The sequence below is a fragment of the Mustela lutreola genome, chromosome 14 (genome assembly GCF_030435805.1).
Source record: "Mustela lutreola isolate mMusLut2 chromosome 14, mMusLut2.pri, whole genome shotgun sequence".
Classification (NCBI taxonomy): domain Eukaryota; kingdom Metazoa; phylum Chordata; class Mammalia; order Carnivora; family Mustelidae; genus Mustela; species Mustela lutreola.
In genome coordinates this window covers 48,534,853-48,550,249 of record NC_081303.1, presented here as the reverse complement: position 1 = coordinate 48,550,249, position 15,397 = coordinate 48,534,853, and the positions used below count along the sequence as shown (strand labels likewise).

General features: G+C 39.0%; 1 protein-coding gene across 3 annotated transcripts in view; it reads left to right on the top strand.

Moving 5' to 3' along the window:
* The window catches only part of KDM5B (lysine demethylase 5B), a 92,350-nt gene that overhangs the window by 37,312 nt on the left and 39,641 nt on the right, over positions 1 to 15,397 (top strand). For all 3 annotated transcript variants that reach the window (XM_059147051.1, XM_059147052.1, XM_059147050.1), the window contains exons 5-11: positions 3,368 to 3,502; positions 5,294 to 5,390; positions 6,840 to 6,949; positions 9,584 to 9,742; positions 10,210 to 10,329; positions 11,768 to 11,926; positions 13,756 to 13,937. In XM_059147051.1, the coding sequence (XP_059003034.1) occupies positions 3,368 to 3,502; positions 5,294 to 5,390; positions 6,840 to 6,949; positions 9,584 to 9,742; positions 10,210 to 10,329; positions 11,768 to 11,926; positions 13,756 to 13,937 (962 nt within the window). The remainder of the gene's footprint in view (positions 1 to 3,367; positions 3,503 to 5,293; positions 5,391 to 6,839; positions 6,950 to 9,583; positions 9,743 to 10,209; positions 10,330 to 11,767; positions 11,927 to 13,755; positions 13,938 to 15,397) is intronic.

The following is a 15,397-nucleotide window of genomic DNA, read 5'->3' as shown; positions in this document are numbered from 1 at the left end:
CAATAAAAATATCCTCCATGGCATTATACATTTGTCCAAACCTGTAGAATGTATACCACAAGTGAACCCTAATGTCACCTATAGACTTCATAGGTTCATCACTTGTAACAAATGTACCACTACTCTGGTGGGGGTGGTGACCATGGGGGAGGCTGTGCGTGGGAGTGGGGGAGCGGGGTGTATAGTAAATCTCCACCTTCATCTCAACTATGCTATAAACCTAAAACTTCTCTTAAAAAAAAAAAAAGGTCTTAATATTAAGAGAAAAAAATGATGCCCAACAAAGGAATTGTTGCAAAAGGGTGAACCGAAGCAAGTTTTGGGAAACTTAAGAAAAGTTGAGTAGAGATGTACTGGTGCAGTGGCACAGAGGCTCCACTCCTGTAGTCCTGTTTTCTTCTGTTTCTCATTTTCATTTTTACTTTCTTTTCTTTCCTTTCCTTTCCTCTTTCTTTCAAGGCTTATTTATTTTAGAGAGGGAGAAGTGGGAGAGAGAGAAGGAAAGAGAAACTCTATAAGACTCTGCCCTGAGATGGATCCCAATGCCAGGCTTGGTCTCAGGACCCTGAGATCACAACCTGAGCCAAAAGCAAGAGTTGGATGTTGAACCGACTGTGCCACCCGGGTGCCCCTCTTGTATTTCTGTGTTTTCTAAATGTCCCTGTCTCTGTAGCACGGTGTCCTCATGCTGTGGTATCAGTCACCTCTCAGTCCCGCTTTCTCAAAGGTTAAAATTAGTCTGATGTACTAGCAGTGGATACAGAGCATACACATCAGTTGTGTGTTGGGAATTGTGGTTTGGAACAAAATAATAAAACTCTTTGGGTACCTGGATGACTCTGTCGGTTAAGGATCTGCCTTCAGCTCAGGTATGATCCCCGGGTCCTGAAATCGAGTCCCACCTAGGACTCCCTGCTCAGCGGGGAGTCTGCTTGTCCCTCTTCCTGTGCCCCTCCGCTAGCTTATGCTCTTTCTTGCTCACTCTCTCTCAAATAAATAAAATCTTTAAAAGGGATACCTCAGGGCGCCTGGGTGGCTCAGTGGGTTAAAGCCGCTACCTTCGGCTCAGGTCATGATCCCAGGGTCCTGCATCGGACTCTCTGCTCAGCAGGGAGCCTGCTTCCCTTCCTCTCTCTCTGCCTGCCTCTCTGCCTACTTGTGATCTCTGTCTGTCAAATAGATAAATAAATAACCTTAAAAAAAAGGGGGGGGGGATACCTCAGTGGCTCAGTTGGCTGAGTTGAATGCCTGCCTTTGGTTCAGGTTTGCTTCTCCTCTCTGCCTCCTGTTCCCCCTGCTTATGCTCTCTCTGTCAAGTAAGTCTTTAAAAATATATAAAAATAAAATCTTAAAAAAATAATAAGGATCTTCATATATATTCTGAAAATTTCAGAGCTTGATTTTACCTTCAATCTCTAAAGTCCTTATAGAACAAAGCAGACCATTGTTTATGGGACTATATAGACTTTGTGAGAGATAGGGACCACATATATAATCTCTTAATTTCCTTTAAAAAAAAAAAGATTTATTTATTTTCGGGAGAGAGAGAGCATGTGAGTGGGGAAGGGGAGAGGGAGAGAAACAGATTCCCTGCTGAGTGTGGAGCCCTAAGTGGGGCTCAGTCTCAGGACCCTGAGGTCATGACCTGAGCTGAAATCAAGACTTGGATGCTTAGCCAGCTGAACCACCCAGGTGCTCCTAATCTCTGAGTATCTGACCATCGACTTTATAAAAGTTCCTTGATTCAGTTCAGTTTGTTACCTGGATGATCACATGTACTGTTAGGTATCACATAGAAAGTTTATAAAATACATAAAAGAGGTTAATTTACATGATAGGTTTTATTCCCATCTGCATGCTTTCATTGAATATACTCTTAAGTACTTAATTTGAGAACTTGTTATGGAATGGAGGGTGGTAGCCCATACAAATTTTGTTAACATTTCCAGACAAGTTAATATATTAGTTTAATTAAAATGAGCATTCGTATACACACACACACACATACACTTATATATACACACACGCATATATATGTTTGTTGTATCTGTGGTAGATTACTTGTTTAGAATATCAGGAAATCTATCAGCTCTTTTATAGTGTATTATATATTTTTAAAATGTTAGAAATAAGTTTTGTTAGATGATTATTCAGCTTTTGTTATTCTTTTTTTTTTTTTAATTTTATTTATTTATTTGACAGACAGAGATCAGAGATGCAGGCAGAGAGAGAGGAGAAAGCAGGCTCCCCCATGGAGCAGAGAGCCCGATGTGGGGCTCGATCCCAGGACTCTGGGATCATGACCTGAGCTGAAGGCAGAGGCTTTAACCCACTGAGCCATCCAGGCTCCCCAACTTTTGTTATTCTTGTATTTCTCACCATTCACTGAATTCTTTCTGCAAACATTAGGAGGAAGGAGCCAATAGTGAGACTGTATAGTAGTAATGGTACCCATAGAGCCAGGAGTTCTAGAAGAGTATTAATTTACTGTGTCTTACACTAGCATAGATGATATACCTAAAGTGGTTACAATTTGGAACCTGCTTTTTAAAGTGCTTCTTGTGATACTCGTGGGTCCTATTACAAAGGAGTGTTACTTGAAATTCATATTAGATTTCATGGTAATATTTTGATGTTACTGTGTTTTGTTGTGTTGGCATTAAATAAATACCCTCTATCAGCAAGTTTAGAAACAAATTAAAAAACAAAGCAAGAAGAAACTCTTGTCTGATCAGAACCAGAAGTTATTGCTGTGAGCTACCTATTAGCCTTTGTCTTGGGAGTTAGACCTTGTAGGATATGTTGAAGTAAGTAAAACTACTAATAAGGGAGAACATTTCAGTCTTATTACCTGTTTTTTCAGTTCAGGTGATATCTTTGATCACAACATTGTTAGTTATATTTGAAACTGCAGGATTCTAAAATGTAGAAAACCTATTAGGTTCCATATTTTATGACTCTAAACACTATAAAAAATCAAATATTCTTAATATGGAAAGTTATTTTGGAAACTTACAAGAAGCCTATCTAACAGTTTGAGCCTTCAATTAATTGGCAGTTGCAAGCAGGGATAATTGCAAGTGGTTCATTGGGAATGCCTTGAGCCTGCTGTGGCCTGGTATAACCTGATGTCATGAGCAGTTACATGAGTTAAAGCAATGCCATTCACCTACTAAATTTTTTTTAAAACTCTTACGTGTGTGTGTGTATATGATTGGTAACTGCAAACTTGTGTTTATTTAGATCTTAAAAATTGCAGACTTTTTATGTATCTATGCAAACAACTATAAAATATACCTTGCAAAAATACATTGAAATTCTTAAAAAAGGAGGGGAAATTCATTAATAAATTGTGTTTTATTTCTAGTGTCTGCAGAAGCCAAACCTGAGCACAGACACAAAGGACAAGGAATACAAACCTCATGATATTCCCCAGAGGCAGTCTGTGCAGCCCTCAGAAACATGCCCCCCAGCCCGACGAGCAAAACGCATGAGAGCAGAGGTGAGAGCCTCATGAGGTTGATCAGACAGAATTCTTGAGCTCTTATACCAATGTCTGTCTGACACTGGATTTCTCTCATGCGTGTGCTCTTCATAGTTTTGAACCTTGTTAACCTCAGAGAAGGATGCTGTTTGTATTCTAGGTTTCACACTTGGGGAGACTGTACTGTCAAAGCGATAAGGGATTGAAGAATTCTTTCTGGGTTTCTGCTGCCTGAACAGACAGCTGCTTTATTGACAGAGTTTGGAAGAATAGGCATTCATTGTGATGTAGTTTGGTTTGCCTGTTACCGTGATGAAATTAGGCAGTGTTTATTGAGGTTTGAGGCTAGGGAATAGAGAACTGGAAACTTTACTTTTTTCTTGAACAGAGAGGTTAGAGGATAGTGAAAACTGTTTTTCTCAGGCTTCCTGAAAAGGAGTATGGAATCTATGGGAGACACTTACACTAATACAGGAAATAATTAGGCAGCGTGGGGGTGGAGGCTTTGAATATATAAGAGGAAAGAACATGAGGGATGATCAGGAGGAATGAATGGATAAGAAAGCCAGTTTGCGTCAAGATTTTTCTGCTACGAAAGGTATATTTTGCTGGTTACCTTATTTCCATACAGAGGTGTGAAGGTTAAGAGGTTTTGCCTACCTTAATTGGACATGTAAATGTTAGGAATCAGTGATAATGTATTAGGAACATCTTAGAACTGGGAAGCCTTGTCGCATTAATCAGGTATTTAAATCAGTCCCTGGTTATTAGTAATTATTGGTCAAGATGGGAAAAAAAAAAGGAAAAAGAAAATATCTATTTTTCTTCCTGAAGAAATGGATATAAATAAGGCGATTATTTTTAACTTAGGTAAGTTAGAGATAGGAAAAAATTTAGTAACTCCATTTTTCTGAATTAAGATTGCCTCAGAATAGGAAAATAGGGTAATTTGAAACCCATAAACATACTTACATTTCATTAGTCTAAAATATTCTTGTTTGAGCACGTCTTGATCATTAAATATAGAAGACATGCCCTAGTGCTGTGGGTGTCTAGGTTTGCCTTGATGAGAGATGCAGAGGGTGGTAATAGCACCCTGGGAGGGATTTGGTCAGCAGTGGACACCCTGAGTACATACAAATGAACACGGGCAAAAATGATTGAGTGTAGTTCTGCAAACTTCACAAAAGTTGTTTTGCTTTATTAGTAAGTATTACCACTTTGGGAAACATTTGAAATTTAGACTGACTTAATGATAGGGGAATCCTTAATACTTTAGTGATGTTAGAAGAGTAGCTTGTGTTAACACTTTAACAGAAGAATTAATAGAAAATTATTATGGAAGCCGAGTTTTCTGTAAATGCGAGCCAGCTTTGGAAGAAGCCAGCAAACTTTTCAAGGCTAATGAAATTATATATTTATATAACTAATAAGGATTTGGCTTAGTGATGACTGAGTCAAGCATAAGGTGAGTAGATAAGAACTGGGAAGCTTCTGGGCGGAAAATCAGAGCTGATCCCAGTGGGGTAATTATTCTCCCCCGAATTTGTTCCTGATCCTTTGATTCTTCCCTATTTTTATCTTTCCCTATTGTTTTCGGACCTGTCAGTGTAGATACTCTTCTAACTTACTAGATTTTTTCCTTTCCTTAAATAATAGTAATTTTAAGGGTATATCACACCTCTGTGGGGAGAAAGAAGCAGGTTTTGAATGTCTGTTTATAAGATTATAGTCACCTGGAGATTTCAGTTGAATTTTAGATTTGTTTTTTAAAAGGAAATATTTATCTATGTGACAACTTTTTTAAAGGCCATGAATATTAAAATAGAACCAGAAGAGACAGCAGAAGCCAGAACTCATAACCTGAGACGACGAATGGGCTGTCCAACTCCAAAATGTGAAAATGGTAAGAAAGTTTATCCATGAGTAGGAAAGAAGTAAAAAGTAAATTAGTAAAAACAAGTATTCCTTTTTTAAGAAAACATTACAACAGCTGTTGAATACTAGTCAGTGGGTTGGGTCTTGAAATAAAATCTTAGTACGTTAATGTCCCAGTTCTCATAGTGACCAATAGAAGTAAACAGATCTGCATATTAGAAATATGACTGAGTTTCTCAGCTGTCACTAATTGCTACTTTGGAATTAGGTTAAATGGCATTCATTGAAAAAAGTGATTTATGCGTAGCATAGGTGCTTTTGACTGAATATCTGATAAGTTTATTTCAGGCATGGCAGGCAGACATGGTTTTTAAATCTGAATTTTAGTTGATAATTGCTTAGCTGGCTGTTGCTTGATGTTACTCACTGAGAGGTAAGTTCAAGACTCTAGAAAGAGAAGTCCTCAACCCTATATGGGCAGGCACATACAAATGAAGAAGTTAATAAAATTGCTGCTTCTTAGTGATTGGTGAATTTAGTGGAAAGGCTGCACATTGTAGTGGAAAGTAGATGGATTTTTAAAAATACAGATCTGAATCTGAATCCTGGCCTAACCAACAAGTATGACTGTAGATATTTCTTGATTTTTTTTTAATGTCCGTTTTCTTGTCTTTGAAATGGATTTGTTGCAAAAGGTAATCTATGGATAGCATATAGCACAGCACCTACCTATGATAGGATAGTTCATTAATTTTTTTTTTTTTTTTAAAGATTTTATTTGCCAGAGAGAGAGAGAGGGAGAGAGAGAGCACGTGCAAGCGAGCAGAGGCAGACAGAGTGGCAGCAGAGGCAGAGGGAGAAGCAGGCTCCCGGCCGAACAAGGAGCCCGATGTGGGACTCGATCCCAGGATGCTGGGATCTTGACCTGAGCCGAAGGCAGCTGCCCAACCAACTGAGCCACCCAGGCGTCCCAGGATAGTTCATTAATTGATAGCTAACTTTTATAGCTGAAATTGTCAGTCTTTGGAACCAGGATATTGGGGTAGTAAGTAGTCATAGGTTATGGAGGGATACTCTGTAATGCGGAGGAGGTACAGTTAAGGTCAGGAGGAACCTGCTTTCATCAATATATGTCATGCTAAGTATATATGTCAGTATAATATATGTTGGTAACATGTTAAGAAACCTGTATCTTCAGCTCCTATTTTATTAAAAGCCTACAGACCTGAGCAACATCTCCAGAAGTACTCATATCTGTATTTATTACCACATTTAAATGGTGTGAGAGTTTTCATTTTATCACAAGCTATCAGCACCTAGCCCTTGAACATGATAACACTGGGTGCTGCTCCTGCATTGAAAAGAAACAAGGAAATTGTGTTTGTGTCCTGTGTGTGCTTGGGGGAGGGAGAGGTGAGGGAACAAGGTGAGCCAAGTGTAGTACATGAAGCTCTAACTCAGATTGCCTCTTTTACAGAGAAAGAAATGAAAGGCATCGTCAAGCAAGAAACCATTGAGAAGAAAGAATACATTGTAGAAAGCGAGAAGGAAAAACCCAAAAGCCGATCTAAAAAAGCCACCAATGCTGTGAGTTGACATGTTTAAACACTTTAACCACTTTTGTGCCTTACTTAGGACTGCTAGTTTAGAGTGTGACAATTAAAAGAACTTTTTCTGTCCATTTATATTATCAGTTTTTAATTGAAGAAATACACAAGTGCATTGTGAAGATAATAGTAACACGGGGGAGGAGGACATTGACAGCCATTTTTCTGGAGTACATGCAGTTTAAAGACAAATAATGTGAGCTGGATTGTATATGGAATGTTCCTAAGTCACTAGATCACGTCCAGATGATCTGAGAGCTAGATGAGAAATCCGGTTGATGTTTTCCAACTTTACAACAGGGTAGGAAGAGAAAAGGAAAGGAATTGGGGGAATAGGACTTGAGCATCCAACAAGAATTGTAGGACTAGGTAGCCACTTACTCAAATGGAAACTTAAAGCTTGAGGACTTTACAGAGGATCTGGTTGCTTTTCTTCTTCTCTGTCCCTTCTGAGAGCTCAGTGAATAGCTTGACAACAGTGCTTTTTATCTTGGAATTTGAAATTATTCTAATTACGTGTTCTTCTATTCATCAATATCATCCCCACCCTACCACTAAAAGAAAAAAAATACAATCAGAAAATGATCAGAGCCCAGGTTTTTATTTGCTACAACAGAAAGACTGAGAAGATTTCCTGAGTAGTTGAATTCTTAGTAATACGGAAAGCATTACTGGGATATATATTATTTTTTAGGGGCTGCTGTAGCAAAGTATCACAAACTGGCCTAAACAACAATTTATTTTCTCATGGTTCTGGAGGCTGGAAGTCTAAGATCAAGTTGTCTAGAGGGTTGGTTTTTTTCTGAGGCCCCTCTCCTTGGCTTGTAGATGGTTGTCTCCTTCTTGTCTTCACATGGCTTTCCTCTGTACCTGTCTATGCCCTAATTTCTTCTTGAATACTAGTCATATTGAATTAGAGCCCACTCATTATGAATTCATTTTATCTTAACCTCTTTATAAAGACCCAGTTCCAAATATATAGTCACATTCTGAGGTACTGGGGGTTAAAACATCAAGATACAGGGAAAAAAAAATAGACATCAAGATAACGAATTTTGGGGCTCAGTTCATTAACAGATAATAACTATGTATTTTTATCACTGTGTTTGGGGGGAACTTCTTAACCATGAATCCTTAATTAGAATATATAGTGATTTATTTTATTCATTCTTTTGCCTTTATATTTATTTATTTATCTATCTATCTATTTATTTATTTAATTTAACAGAGATCACAAGTAGGCAGAGAGGCAAGCAGAGGGGACAGGGTGGGGAAGCACGCTTTCTACTGAGCAGAGAGCCCAGTGTGGGGCTCGATCCCAGGACCCTGAGATCATGACCTGAGCCGAAGGCAGAGGCTTTAATCCACTGAGCCACCCAGGCACCCCATTTATTTATTTATTTATTTATTTAAATTTTATTTATTTGACAGAGAGATCACAAGTAGGCAGAGAGGCAGGCAGAGAGGGCAGGACGGGGGTGGGGGGAAGCAGGCATCCTGCTGAGCAGAGAGCTCGATACAGGGCTCGATCCCATGACCCTGAAATCGTGACTTGACCTGAAGGCAGAGGCTTAACCCACTGAGCCACCTGGGCACCTCAATATAAAGTAATTTAATGTGGTTAATGAACTTAAACATTTTTCTTTTCTTTTAAGCATGGCAAAATGGAAATTTTTTTTTTTTAATTCTATTTTTGGTTAAGCTGATAATTTATTACTGAACTTGTTCTTCTAAAAGATTAGCATTCTCTAAGCCACTGGAAGCTAGATATCCTAGTAATAAACTTTAAAACACACAGCTGAGGGGTACCTGGGCAGCATAGTCGGTTGAGTGTCTGACTCTTGACTTTGACTCAGGTCATGATCTTATGGGCTGTGGGACGGATCCCCACTTCTGGCTCCCTGCCCAGCCAGAGTCTGCTGGGGATTTTCTCTTCTTTGCCTCTGCCCTTCCCATGTATACTCTGTCTCAAATAAATAAATCTATTTTTATTTTATTTTATTTTATTTATTTTTTTTCAAAAAAAGGGAAAGCGGCATGAGATCTGAGAACATGATCTGAGCCAAAATCAAAAGTTGGATGCTTAACTGACTGAGCCACCCAGGTGCCCTAAATTGGGGGGGGGGGGGGCTTTATTTATTTATTTATTTATAGTTTATTTATTTTTTGAGATTTTATTTATTTATTTGACAGCACAAGCAGGGGGAGCAGCAGGGAGAGGGAGAAGTAGGCTCCCTACTGAGCAGGAAGCCCAGCCTGATGAGGGGCTTGATCCCAGAACCCTGGGATCATGACTTGAGCTGAAGGCAGAGGCCTACAGGAATGAGCCACCTGGGTACCGCAGAGAAATCTTTAGAAACACACACACACACACACACAGCTGAAAAAGTTCTGACATTAGAGTTTAGTGTTGAGAATGCATTAAGCATTATAAAACATCTCTTATAAAAAAGGTGAAGCATTTTTATTTAAAATACCTCTCATGGGAGGTGAATCATTTTCATTTGAAGGACGGGAATACTAGATTACGCCGCTATCCATTTTGTTCTTAGAATTTCACAAAATCAAATGTAGCTCATGCTCCTTTGTTCTATACCTGTTTGCACTGCTGCAGGTGGATCTATATGTCTGCCTCTTATGTGGCAGTGGCAATGATGAAGACCGGCTGCTTTTGTGTGATGGGTGTGACGACAGTTACCACACCTTTTGCTTGATCCCCCCTCTCCATGATGTTCCCAAGGGAGACTGGAGGTGTCCTAAGTGTTTGGCTCAGGTAAGAATTAATAGCAGAGATTGTATTAGAAAATTTCCTTCACAGTACTTTTTTTTTTTGCTTTTGGGTTTTAGGTTTAGCAGTTGATAAACAGTGAGCCTCATGATAAAGAGTGGGCTGGACCTGACTAGGAAGGAGGTCTTGGCAGTGTGTCCCACAGCAATGAAACAAGCTAAGAGGCAGAAAAAATTTTCTAACTAACTACATTTAAAAAAATTTTTTTTTTCCATTTAAAAAAGCATTGCATGTTCTTTGCAAAAATTCTTAGACCAAATGACTTAAAAGAGAGTATGATTTCGCAGTTGATAGACAAGTTATTTTGTTGTATATCCATCCAGACGTTTTTTTATATTTTAAACACTACATAACTAATTTTACTGATCTGTTTTTTAAAAATATATAAATAAAATATAACTATGTGTATATAAATAAAAATACTCTTTTTTACCTTTTTTTATTTTTGGCAGGAGTGTAGCAAGCCACAAGAAGCATTTGGCTTTGAACAAGCAGCCAGGGACTATACCCTCCGTACTTTTGGGGAAATGGCAGATGCATTCAAATCTGATTATTTCAACATGCCAGTCCATGTATGTACATACATACTGCTTTGATTTAGAATTTTAATAACTGTTAGAAAAAAGTGTATCAAGACCATTTCACTTGGCATTTATTTTTAACTTGTTTAATGGTGTTAAAAATGATACTAAAAATTAAAATGTTAAAATGCATTCTGATTTTTCACTTGATTTCTCTACAGGTAGTCTTTTCCACACACATCATACAGTAGCAATAACAGGATGTTAATAAAGGAAATTATCAGGAATCCTTTCAGTTCAACAAATGTAACTTAAAGAAAATTTCATAATTTATTGAATGACTCTTATGTGCCAGTCATCATGCTATGCATTGGGAACACATTTATATATTGTTATGTTGTAAGTTAGTATCGTAAACTTTAGGATGAGTTCATTTATGCTCTTAGAAGCATAAGCATGTTTCATTCAGCATTTAACATTCTGTCAAGTGAGAGCAGCAGAATTAAATTCTGGACACTTGAGCTGTGTTTTTCTCACTTACCAACAAAGTGCTGTACCAGACACTTCAAACATCTATATCTCTCTAGTTGGATTATTTTCTTGGGGTTTTTACTGAGGTACGATGAGAATATTTATCCATCTCCCCCACCCCCTTTAACGGCTGTATCATTTATGGGAACCCAGCAATGTGTGTGTGAACTTGTTTTTCTCTGATAGCACTAGCATTAGCTGTTAGTTACTTAAAATGTTTGCTTACTTGAAGGGCTTATAAATTCAAGTTATACTTCATTTGAGTTTCAGTTCTTTTGACGCCTTATAACGTTGTATGATGTCCCGGTATGTTTGCTTAGCCAGTCTTGGTGGTGCTCAAATTTAAGGCATTTAAGTTACCTTTCTCTAGATTTGCATTAGATTAACAACAGATCCTGGACACGCTGTCTGGTGGCTCTTTGTACTGCTGGTGGCTTCTGCAAAGGAATTGTTCTTTCTGTTCATATTTTGCACTCTGTCTTTTTCATCATGGTTGTCTGCCTTACTCTCAGCCAGGTCAAGGGCAAGGAGTGAAATGATGGACTCAGGTAGTGTGTTTGAACACGTCTGGAAGGATGAAGCGTCATTCAGACACAGCTATTAGTAGTGTATAATGGTCTACCAAGTTATAGGTTACATTTCTCACACACAAAAACATCTCCATTTTGATTCAGAATTTTGCTTTCCTTGATTTCCTTTTAGTATAGTGGCCAGATCAGTGATAGAGGAACATGAATTCTTAATTAGTACTTACTTTTTTAGTTACAGAAGTGCTTTTAGAAAATAGTCTGTGTCTAAACTGCTCGGGATCAATTGTGGAATATTATGGGTGTGATTTTCCTTAGGGTGTATTGTCCTGTGACTCCTGTCACTTAGCTAATATCTTCAGATTGGTCATGGGTAGTTAATGAGTGTCTGAAAATTCAGTTTTTTGTCTTCCTCATTGTTTTGTTTCCAGATGGTTCCCACAGAACTAGTAGAGAAAGAATTTTGGCGACTGGTAAGCACTATTGAAGAGGATGTCACAGTAGAATATGGAGCCGATATTGCCTCTAAGGAATTTGGCAGTGGCTTCCCTGTCCGAGATGGAAAAATCAAACTTTCGCCTGAGGAGGAGGTAGGCTCTCACCAGGAGGCACTTCTAGTCAAGCAGAGACCTGCGTTTAAACCTAATAGTTCCACATATCCTTATGTAAAATGCTTAATACAGGATTAATTGCCTTAGTGCAAACATGCATGTATTTGGAACTTGAATTATTAATTAAAATTCTGTTAGGTTTGCTTGAAATAATTTATGATCACTTTCAGTACATTTTTGACTACCAGATTTTTAAAAATACTTACTTATTTGAGAGAGAGTGAACAAGCGAGCGGGGAGAGAGGAAGAGGGAGAAAGATAATCAGACTCCCGGCTGAGCAGGGAGGCCTGACAGGACTCTTGTCAGGATCCCAGGACCCTGAGATCATGACCTGAGCCAAAACAAGTGCCAGACACTTAACCAAATGAGCCACCCAGGCACCCATGATTTTAAGATTTTTTTTTTAAGATTCTATTTATTTATTTGACAGAGATCACAAGTAGGCAGAGGCAGGCAGAGAGAGAGAGAGAGTAGGAAGCAGGCTCCCCGCTGAGCAGAAAGCCCCGATGCTGGGCTTGATCCCAGGATCATGACCTGAGCGAAAGGCAGAGGCTTTAACCCACTGAGCCACCCAGGTGCCCCTAGATTTTTTTTTTTTTAAAGATTTTATTTATTTATTTGACACACAAAGATCACAAGTAGGCAGAGAGGCAGGCAGAGAGAGAGAGGGGGAAGCAGGTTCCCTGCTGAGCAGAGAGCCCGATTCGGGGCTCGATCCCAGTACCCTAAGATCGTGACCTGAGCCGAAGGCAGAGGCTTAACCCACTGAGCCACCCAGGCACCCTGATTACTAGATTTTTAATGATTTCAAGAAAAGCAGAAAGAGCCCATAGAAGAATTCTAGTCCCAGCTGTTCAATTACATTGTGATGATACGGGAAAATTACTTAACCTCCCTTTGCCTTCAGTCTATAACTATGATACTACCTTCTGAAGAAAATGTGAGGTATTGGGACCAGACCTCAATTTATCTTTGAACTTTAGTGTTTATGAGTCTGTTATTTTCCACAATAGCAAACGTCTAGGAGGGTTTCTATTCCTATTCTAGTAGGAAGTCAGATTTTAAAAGATTTTATTTATTTGACAGAGATCACAAGTAGGCAGAGAGGCAGACAGAAAGAGAGAGAGAGGGAAGCAGGTCCCCTGCTGAGCAGAGAGCCTGATGCAGGCTCGATCCCGACCCTGGGATCATTACCTGAGCGGAAGGCAGAGGCTTGACCCACTGAACCACCCAGGCACCTGGAAGTCAGATTTTTAGAAATCTTTTTCAAATGTAACATATACACAGGAAAGTACATAATCATATGCACACTGAATTTTCACAAATTGAGTACATGCATGTAACTAGCACTAGAACAGGAATTAGGACATTACCAGTTATTACCAGACCTTATCCCAGAAGTTCCCCTTTTGTCCTCCCTCTTTCGCTACCTTCCCTGTCTCAGGAAAACCACTTCTCCCACCTTCAGGACAATCACTATCCTGAGTTACAGCACCATAAGTTAGTTTGCCTGTTTTTGGACTTGATATAAACAGACTCATTACTATCTTATTTCCTCTATAGCCAACACAAGGGGGTGGCTATACAGATACAGAAATATATACTATGTGAATCTATTTATATTAAGCTCAAAACCAAGCAGAAGTGGGCCTCTAAGAAGTTAGCATAGTGGTCTCCCGTCCTTTTCTCCAACCCTTACCCGTTAGTTTTGAGGGAGACTGTTTTCAGCCAGCTTTTTGAAACATTGAGAATCTAAAATGTTAGCATGCATAGCTAATCCTTTATACCTTTTTTGTTTCCTTTTTAGGAGTACCTTGATAGTGGCTGGAATTTGAATAATATGCCGGTGATGGAACAGTCTGTCCTTGCTCACATTACTGCTGATATATGTGGCATGAAACTTCCTTGGTTGTATGTAGGAATGTGCTTTTCTTCATTCTGTTGGCATATTGAAGACCACTGGAGCTATTCAATTAACTACCTGCACTGGTAAGAAGTTCCACATAACCTTTGAATCGTATGCGAGCTAGGCTGGAAACTTTTTAAATGTGTCTGAAGAGTAACGAACTATTTTTTCACTACTGTTGAATGCAGGCGTCTTAATAAGGCAGTGGTTCTTAATGATCCTAGGAAATCCAATCAATCCCTTGAAATGGCATATACACTATTTTTCAAGTATAACATATTTCCGGGGAGGGGATAAACGGCTGTTAGTGAAAGCCTTTGCTCATGGAAAGATTAAAAAGCACTGAACATTACTTTTCCTATGGAGAAATCCCATTCTGTGGCAGGGACAGCCCAGATATCCTTTGGGTAGTGGAATATAGGTTCCAAAGTGCCCTCCAGCTCCTTGGGCCTGCCAGCTTGTTTTGTTGCGCTGAGTTTTGGCATCATTACACACAGTAGAATGGATTTCATCAGTGCACGAGTGCGTGGAGGCGGGGTACAGATACTCAGACATTTTTTACTTTTTTTTTTTTTTTTTTTTTTTTAAAGATTTTATTTATTTATTTGACAGAGAGAAATCACAAGTAGATAGAGAGGCAGGCAGAGAGAGAGAGAGAGAGAAGCAGGCTCCCCGCTGAGCAGAGAGCCCGATGCGGGACTCGATCCCAGGACCCTGAGATCATGACCTGAGCCGAAGGCAGCGGCTTAACCCACTGAGCCACCCAGGCGCCCCATTTTTTACTTTTTAAACTCTTCTTCCAAAGCCGTGTCATTTTTCACATCTGTTTCTAACCTCTCTGTTTCCTTTGCTTTTCTAAGTACAGAAATATCTGAAGCTCTGTAACTCACTTAAATCCCCACACGAGGAATTTGAGTATGTACCACAAGAAAGAGAGAGTTAGGAAATATATGTGGAGCATCAGTTCTGCCTCCCTAGGCAATTGCTCCCAGCTGTAAAATGAAGATTGTATTTACCATACCTCACAGGGATGTTACAGATTAATTGGTTGACAGTTTAAAGTGCTTTGAAGAATAAGAGCTCTTTGGAAATGCTAATTGCCTTATTAGTGTTTGATTTACCCTTGCCTGTCAGAATGGACAAGGGAAAAGGAAGATGGAGAGTTGCCATCCCTTGTCAGTTGCTGTCAGAGACTGTGGTAACCACATATCCTGTAGCTAACATATGATGCCTCATATTTTTAGAAATTCTAGATATTTACATTTTTTAAAGAGTCAGATAAAAATGGGAGAGAGGAGGGGAGCCTCAGATGGAAAGTCTCTCATTGAAACTCTGTATGTGAAGGGGGAAAATGCATCACATATGTTTAGATCACATTTCTAATGACACTCAGTTTGAACATTTTCTTTGTGGCATAATCTTACAAAGCAGGGTCTGAAAAACATGACTTGTTAACCATTTTGTTTGTGTTAGTGTTGCAGACTGATTTTTTTCTAATGAAATTTGATGTTTATATATTTCTTGAGATTGATTTATTTTTACA